General features: G+C 38.8%; 4 protein-coding genes across 4 annotated transcripts; 1 reads left to right on the top strand and 3 right to left on the bottom strand.

Moving 5' to 3' along the window:
• Nucleotides 1–7,730: 7,730 nt before the first annotated feature.
• Nucleotides 7,731–9,527, top strand: LOC117615822. The gene is made up of 4 exons (XM_034344978.1): nucleotides 7,731–7,837; nucleotides 7,868–7,903; nucleotides 7,993–8,061; nucleotides 8,746–9,527. The coding sequence occupies exon 4, from the start codon at nucleotides 8,766–8,768 to the stop codon at nucleotides 9,360–9,362; it is 597 nt and encodes a 198-aa protein (XP_034200869.1). The 5' UTR covers nucleotides 7,731–7,837; nucleotides 7,868–7,903; nucleotides 7,993–8,061; nucleotides 8,746–8,765; the 3' UTR covers nucleotides 9,363–9,527.
• A 5,648-nt stretch (nucleotides 9,528–15,175) lies between these two features.
• LOC117615368 (glu S.griseus protease inhibitor-like) lies at nucleotides 15,176–15,664 on the bottom strand. The gene is made up of 2 exons (XM_034344442.1): nucleotides 15,625–15,664; nucleotides 15,176–15,526 (listed from the first exon to the last, which is right to left on the bottom strand). Exons 1-2 carry the CDS (start codon nucleotides 15,653–15,655, stop codon nucleotides 15,327–15,329), a joined length of 231 nt encoding a protein of 76 aa, XP_034200333.1. The 5' UTR covers nucleotides 15,656–15,664; the 3' UTR covers nucleotides 15,176–15,326.
• An 839-nt stretch (nucleotides 15,665–16,503) lies between these two features.
• Nucleotides 16,504–17,938, bottom strand: LOC117615375 (UDP-N-acetylglucosamine--dolichyl-phosphate N-acetylglucosaminephosphotransferase-like). The gene has a single exon (XM_034344447.1). The coding sequence runs from the start codon at nucleotides 17,936–17,938 to the stop codon at nucleotides 16,667–16,669; it is 1,272 nt and encodes a 423-aa protein (XP_034200338.1). The 3' UTR covers nucleotides 16,504–16,666.
• A 1,780-nt stretch (nucleotides 17,939–19,718) lies between these two features.
• On the bottom strand, nucleotides 19,719–21,424 carry LOC117615338 (serine/threonine-protein kinase BLUS1-like). Its single transcript, XM_034344405.1, has one exon. The coding sequence runs from the start codon at nucleotides 21,405–21,407 to the stop codon at nucleotides 19,719–19,721; it is 1,689 nt and encodes a 562-aa protein (XP_034200296.1). The 5' UTR covers nucleotides 21,408–21,424.
• Between the last annotated feature and the right edge of the window lie 2,439 nt (nucleotides 21,425–23,863).

The following is a 23,863-nucleotide window of genomic DNA, read 5'->3' as shown; positions in this document are numbered from 1 at the left end:
AAATAACTATATCTCAAAAGAAAAAAATAATAATTGAAGAGGCCTTACGGCATGAATAAATAAATAAATAAATAAAAACCAATCAACAAGCATGGGGTCGTAATAAGTACTGACTAAAGTGTTGACTAAAGTGTTGACTAAAGTATTGACATTCCAATGAAGTTTGTGATGAAATATGGAGAATGAATACACAACTACATATGGACAACTACATATATTCAAAGATTTGTATTACACAAAATGAATACACTAACATAATAAATTTACAAATAAATTCATTATTCATCATCTGAACTATAATAACTTTCGTTATCTTCGCTATCATCACTCTCGGTCTCCCAATCTTCTTCCTCCTCCTCCTCAATAACTGCATCATCGGCGTTGCTAGGGCCCACTGCAACATCGTATCGGGGAAGATCACCGAGGTCAATTGTAATTGACTGAATCGGTATTTCGATTGAAGACACTCCTTCTATTTGAAACGGTTCTTGTATAACATTTGTATCTCGAAGTGTTTCCGCATCATTTTCCATTGAAGATTCTAAACGTTGGTCAGCCACATTGTCGGCGTCGTTGTCACTTGGGTCTAGTTCTGGTATATCATACACGTTCCTATGATCCATCTTCTGCACAACTTTCCACCCGTTCCCGGCTTTAGGGTCATCTAGATACACAATTTGGGGCGCCATGTTTGCCAAAATGTACGGGTCGTCATCATACCAAGTTCTGTTAATGTTCACAGACAGTACTCCATGGTCGATTTTAACACTTGCCGCCCTATTTGGGTTGGTATCGAACCATCGACACTTAAACATGATGACTTGGTATCGATCTTTGTAAAACAATTGCACGACAGTTGTCAGTTTGCCATAGAAATCAATGTCCGTACTTTCGCCTCCACCTGGGACATGGACACCGCTGTTTTGCGTACACAACTTGTCATCTCGTGCGGCCCCCAAAAATTTGACGCCGTTAACATTACAGCCCGAGAACAATTCAGCCCGAATTGGGCCGAACGCCAAGTTATATAACTCATCACTGTAAGTGGGGGAATTCGATGATTTCAATTTATTCACCTAATAGTATACAAAACCATTTACATGTTAGTCTGACAAAATTAAATACTACAATTTATATTTGTCAATTACAAAACACTTATAACTTACAGAATCCAAAAACCATTGTGGAAATAATTTACAGTGTTTCCGGGCAACCAAATGTGATGGATGTTCTCGCTTCATCATCTGTTCATGCTCATCTAAGTAGGCCATTATCTCATCACAATTGTTCAGTACGAACCAATTCGCTACCTCCATGTCATTTCTAGAAAACGACTCTCCTCGTCCAGGATCTCCAAATGGTCGTGCGCTTTGGGCAAAAACAGAAAGTTTTTCATTTCTCATACCTCCGTCATTATTGCGTTGAGGGCGATTGAAAACCGTCTCCACATCTTTTAAATACATTCCACAGAAAGTAAGCGACTCATATTGAACCCAAGCCTCTATAATTGATCCTTCGGGCTTTGCCCTGTTGCGTACATTTTTTTTCAGCTCTCCGAGAAGCCTGCCAAAATAAAACGATATGATACAAATTAGCAAGCTGTCGATAATGATGCATACACAAATGATAAAGATTATATACCTTTCTATTGGATACATCCAGCGATAGTTGACGGGACCAGCAAGCAATGCCTCTTCTGGCAAGTGAACCATCACGTGCATCATACTTGTAAAGAAAGCTGGAGGAAATATCATCTCAAACTTGCATAGGACTTGGACAATGTCATGGCGCAGCTGAAACATGTCTGTCCTTCGCAATGTTTTTGCCGTCAGTTGGGAAAAAAATCTGGATAACAACATGATTGGCTTCACCACATCTTCCGGCAGTAGGTGTCGAATACCCACAGGAAGTAGGCGTTGCATAAACACATGGCAGTCATGGCTCTTAAGTCCACTAAATTTACCCCCATCGACATTCACGCAACGTGCGATATTAGAAACATACCCATCGGGAAATTTGACAGACGATACAAACTTTAGAAACTCTTTTTTGTCATTCGGTTTCATAGAAAAGAATGCAAGATCCCTTCTAGCTTTATCACTGTCCCTATTCATCCATAAACCCCTTCGTATGCCCATTCTTTCCAAATCAAGGCGAGCTTTGATCGTGTCCTTCGTCTTCCCCTCGATATCTAGAATCGTGCCCACCAATGTGTCGAATACATTTTTCTCAACATGCATCACATCTAGATTGTGCCTCAATTTCAGTTTCGACCAATATGGGAGCTCAAAAAACATAGGCTTGTGCGTCCAGTTCAAATGTGTAGAAGGTCTGGTCCGACTAACTGTTTTTCCGAACGGAGCAAAATCCAAGCGGTTCAGCTGTTCCAAGATCTCATCACCGGACCATTCTCTAGGTCTGAGGCGACGCTCTGTGTTCCCGTCGAACTCTTTATCTTTTTCCCGCCATTCGTGGTCCCATGGCAACCATCTCCGATGACCAAGGTAACAAACTTTTTCTGCGTGCCAACCAGAAGTTACATCTTCCTTGCATACAGGACATGCCATATAACCCTTTGTGCTCCACCCCGAAACCATTGCATATGCTGGGAAATCATTCACGGTCCACATAACTGCTGCCCGCAAAGTGAACATCCTCCCAGTTGATTTATCGTACATGCGAACACCGTTTGTCCATAAATCCTTCAGCTCATCAACCAGAGGCCTTAAGTACACATCAATTGACCTGCCAGGATCGTCAGTTATCAAAACAGTCATCATCATGTATTCTTTTTTCATGCATTTCCAAAGCGGCAAATTATATGGGAATGCGAAAATCGGCCAAGTGCTGTGGTGTTGGTTTAGAACCCCATACGGATTGAATCCGTCGGTGGCAAGTCCCAATCTAACATTTCGGGGATCAGCAGCAAACTCGGGGAACGTTCGATCGAACTCTTTCCATGCCTCCCCATCTGCAGGATGCCGCATCACATCATCGTCTACCCGTTTTTCCTTATGCCATCTCATGTCTGTGGCAGTATGCGTCGACATATACAATCTCTGCAACCTAGGTTTAGGGGCAGATAACGCATCACTTTTTGTGGTATCTTAGTCGTTCTATTCTGGGATGTCATTTTGAACCTCGACTCATTGCATATAGGGCATGTATCCAACGTTTCATGCTCTTTGTAGAATAACATGCAATTGTTTTTGCAAGCGTGGATTTTTTCATAACCCAATCCAAGACCATGCAACACCTTCTGTGCATGTTTATGGTCTTTCGACAAACAATTGTCCGTCGGAAGCATTCTCTTGAAAACCCCCAAAAAGTAATCGAAACACAAGTTCGACATACGATACTTTATTTTTCGTGCATTAGCTCCACAATGGCAGTGAGAACGGAAAAGCTCTCGCACCCCGGGTATAACTCTTGGTTGGCATTTTTTAACAGTTTTTCATACTGTTCAAACTCCGCACTGTCTATTGGTGTAGGCGCGTCATCTTCCCCTTCCTGATTGATGTTGGTCGATGCGAATGGAAAAGCATCCTGTATAATACCCATGACTTGATCATTAGGATCCACAATAGGTTCAACATTGTCCACTCTTGGGGCATTTGAAGTCGAAGCATGGTCTACTTGTTCGCCGTGAAGGTTCCAAATGCTATATGTTTCAATCATTCCATTCCTTACTAAATGAAATCCAACATTTTCAATTGTCTCAAACAACGTGTTGTTACACCTCCTACAAGGACAACGGATTCTAGTTGCACCGGGGTTGTGTCTACGTGCAAACTCAATAAAATCCTCGATTCCATCCAAGTATTCGTCTGCGCATCTATTCGGGTTATGTATCCACCTTCTGCTCATAATTCCTGAAACCACAATCACGACACAACAATCACAACAACTTCATGCGAAGTTATAATGTCACCTTATGCCTCCGGTAAGGGCCCTATCCCATTCGGGAATGCATAGTCCTGTCACGTAACCTACGGCTACATGAGATTAGATTTCGGCGTGGATTAATTTCGGCAGCATCTCGACACAGTTCTTGAAGTGGGCATAGGTATAAATACCTACGTACCACCCAAAGAACGTACCGAGATGACACCGAAATCTCCACAATCGAAACCTAATCCTGTAGCCAAAGATTATGTGACAACACTATGCATTACCAAACTGTCCAAATAATGGGACAATTCAAGAATTAATTGGACCGCAGTCATGCCTTACGCATCCATGCACGAAATCCAACTAATCTCGAACGGGAAACTTCGTGTTACTAAACATAAAAATAAAAGTACGAAGTTAATTTCAATTAACTTCGTACATCACAACACATTGTGCTACTTCACGCACAATTTCACAACATTATAAACATATAACTTCACAAAAAAAAGTACAAACATAACAAACAAACTTTTACAATAACATACCTTCTCAATCGTTCTCCACCAACCACTAATCACAAATATCCCTAATGAGAACAAAATTAATAGCATTAGTACGAATTTACATTAATACATTTAAACTAACGACAAAAAATACATACCTAATAAACGTCCAGAATTCACAGCAGAGCAGCAGCAGGGAGGGAGAGTGAGAGAGAGGCAGAATGCAATGCATTCTGCCTCTGAAATGGCAGATACAAATATGGAGAAGAAGGACTTTGCGCGACGAACAAGAAAAATTCGTCGCGCGAAACGCCGTCGCGAAAACCTACTTTTCCGTCGCACAAAACAACATTTCCGTCGCGCAATCACGTGTCGACAGCTACTTTTTTGCGCGACGAAGAAATTTATTCGTCGCACAGAAATTCCGTCGCGCGAATACAAACGGGCGTCGCGCAAAGTTCATGCTTCGTCGCGCCAATTGAAATATTTCGTCGCGCAGGTTTGCACCGCTATTACACTTTACGCGACGACGTACTTCCGTCGCGCAAAAAACCCACTTCCATATTGGCGCCAAAATTAAGGTTCCCTCGTTTTCTTACGCGACGGTTGATGTTTTCGTCGCCCTAAGTTGTCTTTTGCGACGAAAACACTCGTCGCGCAAAATGTTTTTACCGCCATAAGAGGCGGCAAATTCCGGTCCATCTTTGGGCGACGAATAAGTTTAAGTGTCGCGCAATATGCTCATGCGCGACGCTCTTTGTCGTCGCGCAAGAGTTTGGCGCCATTTTCCGTAGAAGTTGCATCTTTGCGCGACGCAATTTTTTTTACGTCTCGCATAGTCTCTATCCGCGACGAAATTATTTGTCGCGCTAGTTTTCTGTTCTTTGAGCGACGGAAGTTATTTTGCGTCGCAAAAGTGTTCTTTGCGAGACGAAATTGTATTCGTCGCGCAAACTTCCGTCGCGCAAATAGTAAATCGTAGTAGTGTAAACATGATTACTCTACTATTTTGATGCTTGAGTTTATGAATTTCTAGATGTTGTTGATGAATTCCCATTCACTAAAATAATCTATTCTTAATGTATGTTTTTCTTTTATTGATCACCTTTGAAAGCACGCTTCTTGAGGTTGTTGGGATTATGTGTACCGTCATGTCCTCCTAAGCAACAAATGGATGAAGTAAGAATCATCCATGTGAATTGGTTTCTTGAATGCCTAATGTAAACACTATATACTATTAAGGTTCTTGTGATGTTCATATTCCCTTTCAACTTAATGGGTTTTCCATATAATTAATTCGAAGTACTAAACACACCTAGATTGATTATATGGAAGGCACGAGTATTGTAGCACTAGCCCCGCACTCTACTTATATTAGAGAGAATCAATGCATCTTGAACCACTAGACCCGGTCTTGATTGCGAACATCTTCATCAACACATTTAGAGTTCATTACTTGAGTGTCCATGAACATGAGTAAGATTGTTTAGAGTGGATTATGAAAACCCTAGTGTTTCTCATCATTTTAAGCCACATTTTGATATTCATTTTTGTTAGGCTTGTTAAATTAGAATTGGGTTACTTTTGTGTGTGTATGTAATATGTTTGAAATCATGAGTGTTCTTTCCACTCAATTCTATTCATTTATGTATTTGTTTTTGAAATTTGGCCTACGCTGAGTTCTTCATTTTTCTGTATTGAATCCAACCATATAAAGAACGTGAAATTTGGATAAACGGTTGGAGAGTTATAGGTCAAAACAAAAACTGGACGGAGGTCAAAGCTGAAAACATGAGAATTTCCTCTCAAACGACCGTTCGACTTGTTCATGCGACCAGTCGCCTTCCATCTTGTTTAAAAAGGCCACAATATGCTTCAAAACGACCGGTCATCAATGTTCATGCGACCGGTCGTCACTGTTCACTAGGTGATAAACAAGTGATAGAGTAGTGATGAAGGGGTGATAGAAAGGTGATAAGGGGTGATAGAAAGGTGACAAATGGGTGATAGAAATTCCTGATTATGTTTATCTTTGGTTTCTTGTTTTGTTTCATTTATTTTACTTTTCTTTACTCATTTCTAGTTTTCAGTTTGTATCTTACCTTTGTGTTGTGTTAAATAAGTCTTCTTTACGTACTCAAACTAGAACTTTTAGTAAGCCGACAGTTCTTTGTGGGATCGATCCCATACTTACAAATCTATATCCCAATAAATTCGTGCACTTGTAGGTGTTTTTAATTGTACGATTAGCACATTAATTTGTGCCAATTATTAATACAACACATTGTCTTAACAAACTGATCTAGTCCATATTTATAAATACCGTATGTAGTTTTATTACATGGGGAGGGAGATAATTACAAACTCCTTAATTCAACATTTAGAAAGGAACAACAATCACAAATAATCGGAAGTAATTATGGAATAATTATAACGGAAACGCAAGCTCTATCTTAGCTAATTAACCAATTATGGGAGGCCTTGTGACAAGTCGATCATCTTTATCAACCCATACCCAAACCCTATAGCAATCGTAGTTGGTGATGACATATGTTTCTCCTTCAACCACAATCTTAGCAGTCACAATAGGGTTCTCTCTCTCAATTGTTGCTTTGGCAACCTCCCCCTCCACTCCAACAAGCTCTGGCCACGAACCCTTGCCTGAAAATAAATAAATAAATAAATATACTCTCACACACACATATATATATATATATATATATATATAAGAATTGGCACATATCTCTGAAAAAACTAAATAGAAAGAAAAGAAACGAAGGAAATTGGCTACTACTTTACCTTCACATTCTGAACCCATCTTTGATCAAATGATTGCTTGCTCTGGTTTAGTCTCTTAGCTTCTCTTCTCTATTTGTATGCTTAAATTTGTGTTAATGATGATGAGTACATATACATATATACATATAGCATTTTGATTGCTTAACTTAGTTGGTCTTGGTCATCGACTCTCATTATGGACTTTTAGCTGTTGCTTCTTAAGATTCAAGTCTTCTAAAAGGAAGAAAATTTGACTTCTATGAGTTTTGTTGAATGAGTTTAAATATGCGACCATTAGATATTCAAGTTATTCTGCCGCTATTTCAGAAATTTCCAAAATTTCCCATTTAATTAAAAATATTTGAAATTTGGAAAAATTAAAAAATTAATTGCTGGGTTGTGTGTTATTAAACAAACAAAGCCACTATTCCGTTTGTATTGCATTTGGTTGAATTCATTTTTTGGTTGTGATCGGCTTAGGCCTTTTATTGAAGGAAATTCGATTTTGACCCAAAAAAAACAAACAAACAAAGCCACTCTACAACCTGAGAAATAAAGCCCAAGGCCCATCACTCGAAGACGGGCCTTCTCTTCTCTCTCTGAACGACCCTTAGAGAGCGGCTCTTCTTCTCCGTCGTCTGCTTCTCTCGCCGCCACCGCCTCCGCCTCCGCCTCCGCCTCTTCCACCGCTTCCACCGCTTCCACCGGTCTCTCCTCTCAATCCGAACCAGGTCAGAATCTTTTCACTCTCTTTCATGTCTTCGATCCTCTCTCTGAGCTTATCATCCGCTAACTCTCGCTCTCATTGCCAACTTGGCAGCCTCTCACTCTCTGATCGCCTTCGTCAAATTGCTCGATTCTCAGGCTTACTCTCGCATCTCAATATCAGGTACATCTCCTCATCCTCTAATTGCTCTGGATCTGAATTTGAATTAACAAAATTAAGGTTTTTCTTCGAAATTAAAATTTGGGTTTCATGAAATTAATTAGGTAATTAGGGACTTGGTTTTTAATTGGGCTGTAGGCGGTTTCTGAGGTAAATAGAAAGGCCTAATAAAGGATTTTAGGGTTTACAAGTTCCTTATGCATGCTTCTGGTTCTGTTATTTGATGGAAATTAATTAGGGCTTTTTCTTATTAATTGGATTGTTTTTAGGTTCTGTTGTTGGGTTGCATGTATTGTTTATGTTTTGGTGGATGTGATTGTGAATGTTGATTAATTGGGGGATTGGGGCTTTGCTGGAAATTGGGACTTTTGCTGTTTAAGTGGCTGTTTTTAGGTTCTCTGTAGGTGATTAATTTGCTGCTTGCTGTCAGATTATGCATTCTGTGTTGCTGATTAATTGGATTGTTTTTAGGTTCTTTTTTTGGTGTTATGCTATTCAGTTCTTGAATGATGATTAATTGGTTATCTTTCTGCTGCTTCAAGGTTATGTTGTCATTGCTGGTTACATTTTGGTGTGTAAATGGTAGAATGGTATTATGCTGGTTATAGTTTTTGTTAAACTGCGTGTATTGTTTACTGCTATTAGTTGTACAATTTAGCAAACTTTTTGAGATTTCTCTCTTATTAGGGTTTTACGCATTGTGGCATATGGGGACTCCAGAAGCAAAGTATGCTGCATTTGAGGAGAAGGTCAAACGAACTGTTTACCTCGATAACATCTCACCACAGGTCACTGAAACTGTTGTGAGAACTGCTCTTTCACAGTTTGGGACTGTGAAAAATGTTCAGTTCATTCGAAATTACGTGGAATCAAGGAACATCCCGCAAAGTGCACTGGTGGAGATGGAGAACCTTAGACAGGCTGATGTTATTGTCTCAGAGTTAGGTCAATTGCCTTTCATGATGTCGGGGATGCCGAGGCCTGTGAGGGCACGTCGTGCTGAAGTGGAGATGTTTGATGATCGCCCTGCAGAGACTGGAAGAGGGATATCTTGTCGTTGGTTGGAGCCAAATGATCCGGATTTTCAAGTGGCACAAAAACTGAAGCGTCTTACTCGAAAGCATGCTGCTGAAGCGTCATTTGTGCTCGAGCAACAACTCCAGGAAGAAGAGAATCTTGCAAAGCAGCAGAACGAGGCTCTTCAAGCAAATTATAAGAAGTATGACATGTTAGATAGGGTAATAGCTGATGGGACTGTTAAATGTTTGGCAAGTCATTATAATATACGACAAGCAGATGACTGATAGGTAGACTTTTAGTATGTAGACCGTTCAATGTTTGGCAAGTGTGAAAGAACTTGTTCATTACCTTGACATTCAGATATCCTCGCCTTTTGTTTTAATATGTAGACTTTTACTCACTCTGTGAATAATATCTCTGTTTCATGCATTATTTTGGTTTGTGATGTATTGGCTTTAGAAGAGATGTATATTTATAGTGAATCATAAGATAGCTTGTGGGTTGTCATTATTGACTATTTACATATGTAACGTAGGCTGTTTGCTTTGTTGTTAAGACATTATTGTGATGCAAAATGAAGAATAATAATTTGGTATGCAATGAAAATGAAGAATAGTATTTTGGTCAGTAGATACACACGTGCAATTTCCAACAACAACAGTCATTTGTACAATCCACCAACTTAGATCACAGGCTTTGACAGAACTAGGATGGGAATATGGGGTGGGCTGAAGAAGCCAGGAGATGGGTGAAATGAGCTGGGATGAGACTTTTAGCAGGGGAAATGAGCTCGGATGAGACTTTCAGCTGTGTTGCATCTATAGATGAATTTTAGAGACTTCATTGATGGACATGGATTACAGCTTGAGTGGTAACTGTGGAGCTTTCCAAACACCAAAAGAGAAAGCCAATTTCCAACCCATGTCTACTTATTTTTACTGGTTGAGCAGAAAGAATTACTAATTGAAGAGAAGAAGATAAGTTACTGTCAACGTTATCAAACCGTTCTTATTAGCTTCATATAGAATACATAGAAAGAAAAACAAATTATGTTCGAAATTCAAATACAATTATACAAATGCATGGAGAATGGAACTCCTTATTTCATTATTTCACGTAAATTTCTTCAAGTCCTGCTAAAACAGCACTGGCCACCCTGAATTGAAGTCCTGAGTCTAAACTAACCAATACTAGGGACCCTTGTAACAATGCCATCTGTATCAACCCAAACACGAACCCTATCGCACCGGAAATCACGAGTGACAGGCGTCCCTTCTAGCACGATCTGAGCATCAACCGAAGAATTCTGCCTCTCAATTGTTGCCTCTGCAACTGTCCCCTGAGCTCCCAGAAGTTCAGGCCATCTACTCTTACCTGCATATATATGAACAAAATAATAAAATCTTGCAGTCTATAAACTAAAGACACCATAACAAGTAATTTAGCTTATATTAGTGGTATCTGTAATCGTACAGAAGAACTTGTTCATTACCTTGACACTCAGATGACATCCTTGCTTTCTGTCTTGATATGCAAACTTTTCCTCTCTGAATAATAATCTCTCTGTTTCTTAGCAATATTTTGCTTGTGAGGTATTGGCATCAGGAAGAGATGTATATTTATAGTGAAACATTGGAGAGATAGCTTGTGGCTGGTCATGATTGACTATTTCAATTGGATGCTTCATCTCCAAGATTAACTATCTGGCTAGTATGAACGTAAACATGTACGAACAATAAATTTTTTGTTGTTATACAAATGAAAAACTAGTACTTGGTCAAATAACAGCAATAAAGTCAGTTTTACTGACGATAATGAAATCTGGTTGTACGATTCATCACATCACCTACTTAGATGATAAATGCTGTTGACAAAACCTGAATTACATGTAAAATGAAATTGGAAAAAGGAGGAATAACGCTCATGTGATTTAAATAAGAATTTGTGTTTGACTGGTAAATGTAATCAACTTGAACATTATTTGAAAAAAAAAATGTTGGGAGCTAAGACAAAAGTCATCATTTCAAATTTCGCATCTTGGTTTGGTTGATTGAACAATTTTGCTTGCTTTATAAGTTGATTGAACAATCTAGGGTTGACTGCAAAAGTCAAACATTTTCTCCATATCTTAATTTTTCTTCTTTTGTTTCAGTTTTCAAGCAGAACAATTATATTGGACTAGTTTAAGGTCTGGCATGAGCACGAGAAGGGCTTTTGCCGCGGCTAATATCATGCTGGAGCTAGCTAGACACAAAACTGTTTAACTCGTCAAATTGGACCCATTGGTTTGGAACATTTAATCCTCCCTCTTGTTATAACAATCAATTTTCAGCATCTTATTTTTATAGCAGGATCAGTGCACTAGCTTTAAATCCATGAAACAGTACCATTAGCTTTTAGAATTTTTGTTTAATTATTCATAGTGTTATTTCAGTGCTTCACTGGTTTTAGTTTCAAACACAGCCAGCCCCAACTGAAATTCTGTCTTGAGACTCAAGGCTAATCAAATCTTCACTTCTGTTTTGCCCCCAGAATTTTTCAGTCAAGACTTGGATTTGTGGGTTCTCAGCAAGTAATCTCAAGAGCAGGTCTTTTCTCTGTTTGAACCACAATTATTTGCCCTGGGGATGAGACTCAACCACACTTTTGTGTCCAGTGTCCTCATCGGGTCACGCAGACGCCTATTTCATGTACTCTAGTTTACTTGGGTGGTGAAACCTGTTAAAATATCAAATTTTTATTGTAATTTTCCCTGAAAAATTGGCTTAAGGGTGCTCAAGAATCAATGCCATTGGCCAATGTGAGACATTTGGAGGCATGAAAATTGGCTTGCAGCACAGAGAATCAATCCCATTGGCTTTTGTTTACAATTATTACTAGCTAGCCTTTGTAAAGAGATTTATTTATCGCCATTTTCAATGTTTTGAAGAGTAAAGCTGTTGTACATTGAGCTTTACCTTTACTGCGGTTGAACAGAAAGAAGAAGAAAGGAGAAAAAGAAAACTACTGTCAACTTTATCAAACCACTCTTATATGTATTGAGCTTCACACAGAATACATTAAGATAACAAAACTAAATTGACTGCTTCCAACACAAATAATGCATGGAGTATGTTACAACTCCTTATTTGCATAACATATTAATAATAATATAATTAACCAATTACAGGAACCCTAGTAACCAAACCATCTGTGTCGACCCAAACACGAACCATATCAGGTATGCATACGAAATCTGGGGGGACAATGGTTCCTTCCACCACCATCTCAATGTTGACCAAAGATTTCTCCCTCTGAATTTTTGCCTCCGCAATGTCCTCCCCCTCCCCTTCCCCACACCCCCCCCTCCCCCCCAACTCCCAACAGCTCAGGAAATACATACTTACCTGCATATGCATTAAATGAATTAATTTAGAACAAAAAAAATAATTGTATTAATTACATGTATATATATTCAATGACATGACCGTGAATATTATAAAAGGATTGTTATAAAAAGTATAACATGATAGATAGTGTGATGGCTAATGGAACTGATCATCGCTTGCGCTTTGCAGATGACTCATAGGGTTTTCGTGAGGTTGTCCCTCCCCAAAGAAAGTTTAGTGCATAACAATACAATATTTGGTAAATGACGTTTTCTTTAAGTAGAGCACTTCGTTTGGCTTATAAAAAATAAGTTTCAGTTTGGCAGTAGCCTCTTGATTTTGCAATCATTTTATCTTCTTTTTGTTTCCCAACTGGGTTTAGCTGTATTGCATCTATAGATGAATTTTAGAGGCTTCGTTGATGGACATGGATTAAGGATTGAGTGGTAACTGTGGAGCTTTCCAAACACCAAAATAGAAAGCCAATTTCCAACCCATGCCTACTTATTATTTTACTGGTTGAGCAGAAACAATTACTAATTGAAGAGAAGAAGATAAGTTACTGTCAACTTTATCAAACCGTATGTTCTTATTAGCTTCATATAGAATACATAGAAAGAAAAACAAATTATGTTCGAAAACAATTATACAAATGCATGGAGAATAGAACTCCTTATTTTATTATTTCACGTGAATTTCTTCAAACCACCCTGAAGTGAAGTCCTTGGAGTCTAAATTAACCAATGCTAGGGACCCTTGTAACAATGCCATCAGTATTAACCCAAACGCGAACCCTATCGCACCGGAAATCAGCAGTGACAATCGTCCCTTCTAGCACGATCTGAGCATCAACCAAAGAATTCTCCCTCTCAATTATTGCCTCTGCAACTGTCCCCTGAGCTCCCAGAAGTTCAGGCCATGTATCCTTACCTGCATATATATGAACTCAAAAATCAAAACTTGCAGTATATTAACTACAGACACCATAACAAGTAATTTAGCTTAAATTAGTGGCATCTGTAATCGTACAGAAGAACTTGTTCATTACCTTGACACTCAGATGACATCCTTGCTTTCTGTCTTAATATGCAAACTTTTCCTCTCTGAATAAGATCTCTCTTTCTTGGCAATATTTTGTTTGTGAGGTATTGGCATCAGGAAGAGATGTATATTTATAATCAAACATTGGGGAGATAGCTTGTGGTTGTCATTATTGACTATTTCGATTGGATGCTTCATCGCCAAGATTAACTATCTGGTTAGTATGAACTTAAACATGTATGATGTACGAACAATAAATTTTTTTGGTTATAAAAATGAAGAAAAAAAACTTGGTCAAATAACAGCAATAAAGTCAGTTTTATTGACGCTGAGATCTGGTTGTACGATGCATCACCTACTTAGATGATAAGTGCTGTTGACAAAACCTGAAATACATGTAAAATAAAATTGGAAAAAGGAGGAGGAATAACGCTCATGTGATTTTTTAAAAATCTGCGTTTGACTGGTACATATAATAAACTTGAACATTATTTGAAAAAAAATGTTGGGAGCTAAGAAAAACTCATCATTTCAAATTTCGCATCTTGGTTTCATTGATTGAACAATTTTGCTTGCTTTATTGATTGAGCAATCTAGGGTTGACTGCAAAAGTCAAACATTCCTCCAGAACCCACAAGAATCCTTCGTTAGAGTGGGATTCCAACTCAGCACTTTTCCTTTTGAGATTTTGAGAAGAGTTGCTCCATATCTTAATTTTTCTTCTTTGTTTCAGTTTTCAAACAGAACAATTATATTGGACTAGTTTAAGGTCTGGCATGAGCACGAGAAGGGCTTTTGCCGCGTCTAATATCATGCTGGAGCTAGATATAGACACAAAACTGTTTAGCTCCTCAAATTTGACCCTCTGATTTGAAACATTTAATCCCCTCTTGTAACAATCAATTTTCAGCAACTTATTTTTACAGCTTTAAATTGATGAAACAGTAACATTATAGATGTATTGCATCTATAGATGAATTCGTAGTGTTATTTCAGTGCTTCATTGGTTTTAGTTTCAAACACAGCCAGCCCCAAGTGAAATTCTGTTTCATCACTTCTGTTTTGCCCTCATATTTTTTCAGTCTAAGAATTGGATCTGTGAGCTCTAAATAAGTAATCTTAAGAGCAGGTCTTTTCTCTATTTAAACCACAATTATTTGCCATTTCTCTAATAGGGATGAGACTCAAATGGATAGAACACATCTCTGTTGGAGAGGTGGTCAACATTATCAACCACGCTTCTGTGTCCGGTGTCCTCATCGGGTCATGCAGACGCCTTTTTCATGCACTCTAGTTTACTTGGGTGGTGAAACCTGTTAAAATATCAATTTTAGTAATTTCCCCTTGCAAAATTGGTTTAAGGGTGCTCAAGAACTCACATTCTTTTAAAGTATTCTGTTTTTCCAATATGTGAGACATTTGGAGGCGTGAAAATTGGCTTGCTGCACAGAGAATCTTTCTCGTTGGCTGGGAATTCAAGTCGACCAATCATAGGTAGTTGATGATGATTTTTTCGAGGTAGAGTTTGAATGCATTTGCTAATTAAGGTTTTCAGTTTACAATTATTACTAGCTAGCCTTTGTTAAGAGATTTATGTATCACCATTTTCAATGTTTTGAAGTGTTGGATATTGAGCTTTACCTTTACTGCGGTAGAACAGAAAGAAGAAGAAAGGAGAAAAAGAAAACTACTGTCAACTTTATCAAGCCATTCTTATTATATATTGAGCTTCACACAGAATATATTGAGATAACAAAAAAAAAAATTGGCTGCTTCCAACGCAAATAATGCATGGAGTATATTACAACTCCTTATTTGCATAACATATTAATAATTAAGTTAACCAATTACAGGAACCCTAGTAACCAAGTCATCTGTGTCAACCCAAACACGAACCCTATCAGGTACGCATACGAAATCTGCGGGGACAATGGTTCCTTCCAACACCACCTCAACGTTGACGGTAGAATTCTCCCTCTCAATTGTTGCCTCCGCAACTGTCCCCTCCACTCCCAGCAGCTCAGGCCATACATACTTACCTATTTAGAACAAAAAAATAATTGTATTAATTACATGTATATATATTAAATGACATGACCATGAATATTATAAAAGGCCTGTTATATATATATCTTACCTGTGCTGCCTTGACATTGATCAGATGCCATTCTCTGGCGATTTCTCTTAAATGTATTGTGATGATGTGATGTAATGGTGTGAGATAAGAGAAGAAATGAATGCATATTTATAGCTTGTTGGGTGTGGGTCGTCTTTATTGACTAGAACTTTGCTTGTATATCACACATTGTATAATCGATCGCCAACATTGTCCTTATCTGAATTATTGATCCCGATCGGTGGCCTTAACAGTAGAAGCAAAATGAAGAAAAATGTTTTTGTATACCAAACGCAGAATAGCATTTGGTCAATAGTTGTATTATTTTGTCGCCCATGAAATCTGCTTTGTACGATACACGTCCTTAGATGATAGGTATCGTTGATAAAATGTGGGAAAATAGTTAGGGATAACTCATTTGATTTGATCACCTTATTTTATGACAACCACACCTCTGGCTGTGAAAAGCTCATGAATTTGACCCGTTAAACTGAAAACTTTTTGGAAAATCTGATATCTTTTTTTTGTGATAAAGACAATAGATTGCATTCATAATTCAAGCACAAAATGTTAAATAAAGTGTATAGGAATTCTCTCATATATTCATATTGTATTCTTCTCCAATATTGAGGTATTTATAAAGAAGTGCAAAGATGTGTTAATCCTAAATACAATAGGAAATAAATCTCAATTACAATAGGTAAGTAGCCAAAATCCTAACTAAATAAGGACGCGCCAACATTTTTATTTTATTTTTTAGGTAAAACATTACAATATTATTCATTAATAAATTGGAATTGATACCCTAAGCCATGGGTTAGCATTCCAAGACAATGTCAAATGTGACCAATTTTTCTCATCTTCAAGGGCCAAAATACAAATTGTAAAAACTTCAAATTCAAATCACTCATTTGTATTTTAACTAAAAGATGTACTCTAGCATCCCTGGCTTGGACCCGCTTGCAGGAAATAATACAACATGCTTCCTCCACCGGAAAGGAAATGTGCGTGGATAGTCCATGAAAGTTAATAAATTAGCCGAAGTTATTGCGTCTCTTCCGCATCACTTGTACCAGCCAGCAAGGAAAAATCTCAGCACGAAACAGAAGCAGCAAGCGATGGCCTGGAAAACTAGAAGACAGATGCAAATCGACTTCTCCGTCATCCTGCCAAATCGTCTTAGAAAAAAGTTTACAAGCGTCCCATCATTTGTCCCAGTCAGCAGTCCAGTTCCCGGATCAAACCTAGGAAGACGATGCCGTGGACATGGAACAATGCCGGCAAGCTGGGGCAGTGACAAGAGAAAGTTCAATACTTGAGGGACAAAGAAAATGAGGAGTGTTTCACTAAAATGGCCTAAAATCCCAGCTACTGCCATCGTCATCCCAGCAAAGTATGTGTATGTATCTCCAACAAAAGCTGAAGAAGGATACCAGTTGTAAGAGAACAACGCCAACGAGGTGGCTAATAAGGGTTGGACAAGATAAAGAGAGAATGCATGTGCCATCTTGTACTCAGAATCTGCAGATGCTCCAATTTGCATGATATTGTGTATTAAAATAGCAGATGCAATGATGACTGTCTGCCCAACTTCAAGACCATTCAAGCCAGCATGAATGTTGATGGAGTTTGTACAGAAAACCGCCAAAAGGCCCATGTAAAGTTTGTACATCCATCCTAGATCCAAAACCTCTAGCCCAACATGTGGAATAAGTGGCTTCGGTATGATGATAGTTGTATGTCCAGCATAGGCCAGCAGCAGAGGTAGAGCTGCAATGGATGGCAGTAGTAATTTCACCCTCCAAGGTACATCAAGAACATCATCTACAAATCCAAGCAATACCGTAAAGCATATGGATGCTAATGCTGCATTGTACTCGACTAGCCAATTTGAATCTGCAGTGAAGTTGAAATACTGGAATAGGATTCCCAAGACCAAGAAAACAATTCCAACAACAATACCCAATGACTCAGGCACTTTGACAGTGCCCTGCGGTGTACCCTTTTTGTTAATGTCATAACCAAAGAGGTTGCGCCTGAGAACGTATCTGGAAGCCACGGGGATCATCTTAACGGTGACGAAGAACCCGGCAAGGCCGAGAGCCGCATTGATGAGAATCGATTTTCGAAGTTCACGTTCTATCTTGCAGTGATAGAAGATGAGGTAAAAGTATGGGATTGAGAAGAAGAGCATGAGCTTGAAAATTACACCTGACTTTGGGGGTGCAATTGGCGGGTCTGTTAATGGAGGTTCTTTGGGTTTGGGTCGTTTGGTGTTCTCGTTTGGTTTGGTTTGTGCGGACGAGTCTGTTGAAGCTCGCTTTCGAGCTGCCATGGCTCTCTCTGTCTCTCAATATTTGGTGTCACTGCTTTGATACCATATCAAACAAAGTGTAAGGGAATTCTCAAATATATTCAGGTATTTATAAAGAAGTATAAACATGTGTTAATACTATATACAATAGAAAATAAATCCCAAATACAATAAGGCTAAGTAAATAGGTAAGTAACCAAAATCCTAACATAGTAAGGAACAAAACTCCTAACTAAATAAAGACTGGCCAACACAAAGGTCACAAGACCAAGTACAAATACATATAACCACTTAAAATGATTACAATGGGATATTGGTTTGTTAATGTATAAATATGTAGACATTTGAGTGAGTTTCTTTTTCTAGGTTTTTTCAAATTTTTTTAAAAGAAATATTATAGCCTTTAAAAGAAATAGTATAGCCGGTTATACTAGGTTTTTTTCCTTTTTTTTTAAATATTTATTTAAGAAATAGTATCGCCGCCCCGCTATACTATGTTTTTCTACAAAAGTAAACGTAAAATACTCGTATTGAACATGTACGTATGTATTTTTCATATTTAAGATATGTATTATTGACAAAATTTTCAATAATACACACAAAATTTTGCCGAACTTTTAAGTTGTAATTTGCAAAATTTTGTTGAATAAAATACATTTCCTCATATAGCCGCGCGAATTAATATCTATAAAAATATAAATAATGCAACTAGGAGGGTCATTTATTTTTTAATTTTTTAAATGAAATAGTATAGCCGTGCGGATATATTGTGTTTTTCCTTAATTTTCAAAAAGTAAACGTACAATACTGGTATTGAATATATACGTAATTATTTTTAAAGAAATAGTATAGCCGATCGGCTATACTGGGTTTTTCTTCTCTTTTTTTTCAAAGAAATAGTATAGCCGACCGGCTATACCCTATTTTAAAAAGAAATAGTACAGCCGTACGGCTATACTCTTTTTTCCCCCAATTTTTTTAAAAAGTAGACATATAATATTCATAATGAACATGTACGTATGCATTTTTTGTATTTAATACATGTATTTTCTAACAAAATTTTCAATAATACACACAAAATTAACATATTATACATATATTATTGAATACAAATATTATATAGTGGTTGACCTTTTAACTTGTAATTTGCAAAAATTTTGCCGTACGGATTTTATTCGTATAGTCATGCGGCGATACCAAATTAATATCTATAAAGTATAAATAATGCACCTAAAAGAGTCATTTTTTATTTATTATTAAATAGAATAAAAGTGCGGCTATACTCTGTTTTTCCTAATTTCTTAAAAGAAATAGTACAAAGCCAATGGCTTTGACTTTCATTGGATGTCATGAATATTTTGGCCCTCCGAAGATAAAACAGGGTCTTTGTGCCAATGGCTGCTACAAAGCCATATTGTTCTGTCGAAATAAAACAGGATCTTCAAGACTGCAGGTTCTGTCTCTTTTACAATTTGCTTACTAATGATTCTTCCTCCTCCCTAAACAGACTTCTAATGTAACTTCTTAGCATTCGCACTCCCTAATATCCCTTTATAAGAAAACAAACGGACTCTGACAAATAGTGAAAACAATGAGACCGATACAAGATGTCGGCAATTTGCATGAATGACCTCAATAGATGAAATGGTGTCGTCCATCAAAAGTACAACAAAGGAATCTGTACTCTTCTGTATGAAAAAGCAAAAGCATGCCAAGAATTCACCATTAATCAAAAAGCAAAACTCTATTGCAATTTGCAAATATGCATGCATGTCCTGCCTCAAAATTCAACTAACATTTCTCAATCAATACCAGCCCCAGTGCTGCTATGTGCACCAGAAACCTGAATCCTTAGAGACTCCAATTCCATCTCCAACTGGAAATTCCTCTCCCTCTCGTTCTCCAACTCCACCCTCAGCCTCTCAATCACTTGCCCCATCTCCTCCTCTCTGATCACCTGCCTAGCATCCACCCCTCTCACCATGCCAAACAATGTCAGAATTTGCTGCCTCTGCTGATCCAAGCTCCCTATGAAATCCGCCAGCTTACCCAACATTATTTCCCCATACAAACCACCGCCCACATTTCCACTCAGGGCACCCACCAGGGCTTCCACATCAACACCACCACCACCCAACAATCCCCCTGTCTCGCCCACATTCTCACTATGCTCACCCACCGACATTGCTTCCCTCTCAGCTCCTATCACACCCACATTCTCACTCTTGGCCTCCTCCCCAACCCGACCTGGTGAACTCGGATTCGACTCACTCCACTCACCTGCCCTGTCCTGGATGATGGTTTCTCCACCAAACCGAACCATTTTCACCGCAGAATCGCCTTCAGGCTCAACTGGGAACACAGGGTCGAGAACAAACTCATCCTCATTGAAATTCCACCCACTAATCCTTCTGTGCTTAGCCCTCTGCCTCGCTGAGCTACCTTCATCATCTTCCTCTTCATCCTCACCATGCTCAGCATTAATACCCTTCTCCTTCATCAGCCCACCCAAACCCTGGGTTTTCTTGAACCTTTCCTCAACGCTGGGCAAACCCAGAAGCACATTCTTCACCAGAAAATCCAAGCCCTTGTAATTCTTGAAAAACGAGTGCCTCAGCAACCTCTCCGCAGTGGGCCTCTTGTTCGGGTCTTGATCAAGACAACAACCCACCAAGTCCTTAAAGGCCTTAGAGAACTTCTTGCTCTTGTAATTCTTGTCCTGATGATTTTCATAATCCGAAAAGTGGAACCTCTTCATGATCTTCAAAAGCAGAGACTTTGAAGGAGGCAAGTTAGACAGAGGAGGCCCCCCATGAGCCAATTCCAGAGCTGTGATACCAAAAGACCATACATCCGCCTTGCATCCGTAGCCGTTGTGCGAGTGTAACACCTCCGGCGCTATCCAATACGGCGTCCCAGCAACATCGTTTAACCGAATCGAAGACTCTCCACTCAAATTGGCCTCAGAAACAGATGCAGAAACCCCAAAGTCTGCAACTTTAACCGACCCATTGAAGTCAATCAAGATATTACCCGCCTTGATGTCTCTGTGAAGGTGCCCTTGGTCATGAAGATACCACATGGCGTTCAGTGTCTCCTTGAGGAGGACGGCAATGCAGGGCTCAGGTAGGCCGTCGGGGAAAGCAGAGGAGATTATGGATTGGAGAGACCCGGCGGACATGAACGGCATGACGACCCAAAGATGACGGTCCACAGTGAAAGAACAATAGGCACTGAGGATATTGGGGTGTGAAAGAAGAGAGAGCGTCTTGGTTTCACTTAGAATGTTGTCGAAATCGGCCCGGGATTGATCGAGATCGATGGACTTGATTGCCACGATTGTGTTGTTCATCGGCAAACAGATGGCTTTGTAAACAACAGCGCTGACGCCGAAGCCAATTTCATCGAGGATTTGGTACGCAGTTGAGTCCAATGGGAATTGGACTTTCTTGGGTTCTGGGTTTTCTTGGTGAGAAGAAGAAGTCGACATTGGAGAAGACAAAAAAGCAGAGATCTTGATGAACTGAATTGGGTTTTTCTGAATTCTGGGAAGTGGGTTTTGTTGGAGGAGATTGATGGGTTTTGAAGAGAAAAAGAAAAATAGGGGTTTAAGCAGAAATCTTGTGGAAGGTTGATGAAGCGGTGAGTGTGGCTTTTAGCCTTTTAACATTCAAGAGTTGGGGGCTGAAAGCGAAGTTATTGCATGTAATTAGTTAGGTTGGTTAAGATAATACAGTTATCTTTGATACTTGGAAGAATCTTTGATCGTTTGTGAGGGTTTCTTTGTAATTGGAATTAGTTAGGTTGGTTAAGATAATACAGTTATTTGCCATGTCAGCATTTTCTTGGGAAGGAAGTCTTTTAACAATTTTTAATCCTATTATTTAGGTTTTGTGATACAATTAATCGAGTGTTAGACACTGAGGTAGGGATGGCAACGGGTCGGGTAAGGGCCGGGTATGACAATACCATCCCCATCCCCGCTCTCCATCTCCGAACCCATCCCCGTTTATTAGGTTTCGGGGAATTCCCGTTCCCGTCCCCGTCGGGGGACTATCCCCCATACCCGCCCCGAATCCCCCATTTTTTTACATAAAAAAATATTTAAACTTGAACTCAATGGTTGAAGCTTTTTCTCTTCTCTTGCCATAAGAGTGATTTTGAAAGGGCACTCAACATGAGAGAGAGGTCCAGAAGTATTATGGGCATGGTCATGGAGAGGCATCCTATATTGTTAATGTAATGTTGCTGTCCAGGCGAAACATATTGGGCTTAAATTATGTTGAGTTTCTTCCGTATTGGTGGGCTATGTTCAACCCAAACTTATTGGGCTTAGCTCTGGTCATTATCAAACACAATTATTGGTGAAATTTCTTCCATATTATGGCTCCACTCTATAGAACGCCTATTTTGAAGGGAAAAGTAGTAGAATTCTTTAGTGAATAAAAGAAAAGGGTATTGTCTTGCAAACTAATGGTAAAAAGTTAATTTCCTTATACAAAGACCCGCCCAAGGCTAAGCCTACGTGCCAAAGAGGCCCATGGCCTAAGCCCACGCATCAAGTAGTATAGACGTGCGGCTATACTGTTTTTTATGCAAAAAAGAGCACAGCCGCATGGCTATACTATTTTTTTTTTATAAGAACAATTAGGGAAACTGAGTACAGCCGCACGGCGATATCGTATTTTTTTGGTATATATTATTTTTATTCAGTAATACGTGTATAATACGTGAATTTTGTGTGTCTTACTTAAATTTTTGTAAAAAATATGGGTATTAAACATGAGAAATATGTGTGTATGTGTATAATACATTTTTAAACGTGAAAGTTCTAAAATCTTTATACGGGTAATAACTTTAGATACTCGAGCAAACGCATAATAGTGATGGATAGGGCTCTTGGGGTATGGAAAAATTGAAAAAAGATACCCAAACGATTTCACAAAAGACTTAATAAATAGAAATGAATTACTTTGTGTTCTTTTTCTTCAATCTTTTTATATTAAATAATAATTAAAATGTAATCACTAAGCAAAGTGATTAAAAAAGGCTAAGATATCACTTAATTATGTATAGTAAATTAAAGAAGTAGGCCAAAGAACAAAAGAAAAGAAACTGCGGCTATACTATGTATATCTTTATAAAAAAAGGAGGCTCCCAGCCCCTAGGTGCCACGTGTCAAAAGAGTTTTTTTAATTAAAAAAAAAATAAGGAAACACGAGTACAGACGCACGGCTATACCAAAAAAGGTATAGCCGCACGGCTATACTAATTTATGTATACATATAAAAAAAAAAACCCTACCAGGGCCTAAGACCACGTGTCAGAGGGGCCCATGGCCTAAGCCCACGTGTCAAAGAAGCCCAACGGCTATACTTTATAGATATATGTATATATAAAAAGACCCGCCCAAGGACTCAGCCCACGCGTCAGAGAGGCCCATGGCCTAAGCCCACATGTCAAAGAGGCCCAACGGCTATACTTTTTTGACAAAAAATTCAAAAAATAGTATAGCCGTGCGGCTATACTATTGTATGTGTGTATATGTATATAGATATAAAGACCCGCCCAAGGCCTAAACCCACGTGTCCGAGAGGCCCGTGGCCTAAGCCCACGTGTCCGAGAGGCCCAAAGGCTATACTTTTACACACAAAAAAATTCAAAAAATCGTATAGCCGCGCGGCTATACTATTTTCTACATATATATATATATATATATATATAGATAAAGACCCGCCCAAGGCTAAGCCCACGTACCAAAGAGGCCCATGGCCTAAGCCCACATGTCAAGGAGTATAGCCGGGCGGCTATACTATTTTTATGCAAAAAAGGATATAGCCGCACGGCTGTACTCTTTTTTTGAAGGACAATTATGGAAAAGTGAGTAAAGCCGACCGGCTGCACCCTTTTGTTTTTTGTTTTTTTGGTGTGGTTATGTATTGTTTT

This window comes from Prunus dulcis, chromosome 1 (genome assembly GCF_902201215.1).
Source record: "Prunus dulcis chromosome 1, ALMONDv2, whole genome shotgun sequence".
Lineage (NCBI taxonomy): Eukaryota > Viridiplantae > Streptophyta > Magnoliopsida > Rosales > Rosaceae > Prunus > Prunus dulcis.
The sequence above is the reverse complement of the archived record's forward strand: the minus strand, read 5'-3'. Positions and strand labels throughout refer to the sequence as shown.

Bases quoted from the DNA above. Each gene is read 5' to 3' on its own strand.
- LOC117615822 (XM_034344978.1), top strand. From the start codon at position 8,766: ATGGGGACTCCAGAAGCAAAGTATGCTGCATTTGAGGAGAAGGTCAAA.
- LOC117615368 (XM_034344442.1), bottom strand. From the start codon at position 15,655: ATGGCATCTGATCAATGTCAAGGCAGCACAG. The intron at 15,527-15,624 runs GTAAGATATATA...TGTTCTAAATAG, and splicing joins TCAATGTCAAGGCAGCACAG to GTAAGTATGTATGGCCTGAG.
- LOC117615375 (XM_034344447.1), bottom strand. From the start codon at position 17,938: ATGGCAGCTCGAAAGCGAGCTTCAACAGACTCGTCCGCACAAACCAAA.
- LOC117615338 (XM_034344405.1), bottom strand. From the start codon at position 21,407: ATGTCGACTTCTTCTTCTCACCAAGAAAACCCAGAACCCAAGAAAGTC.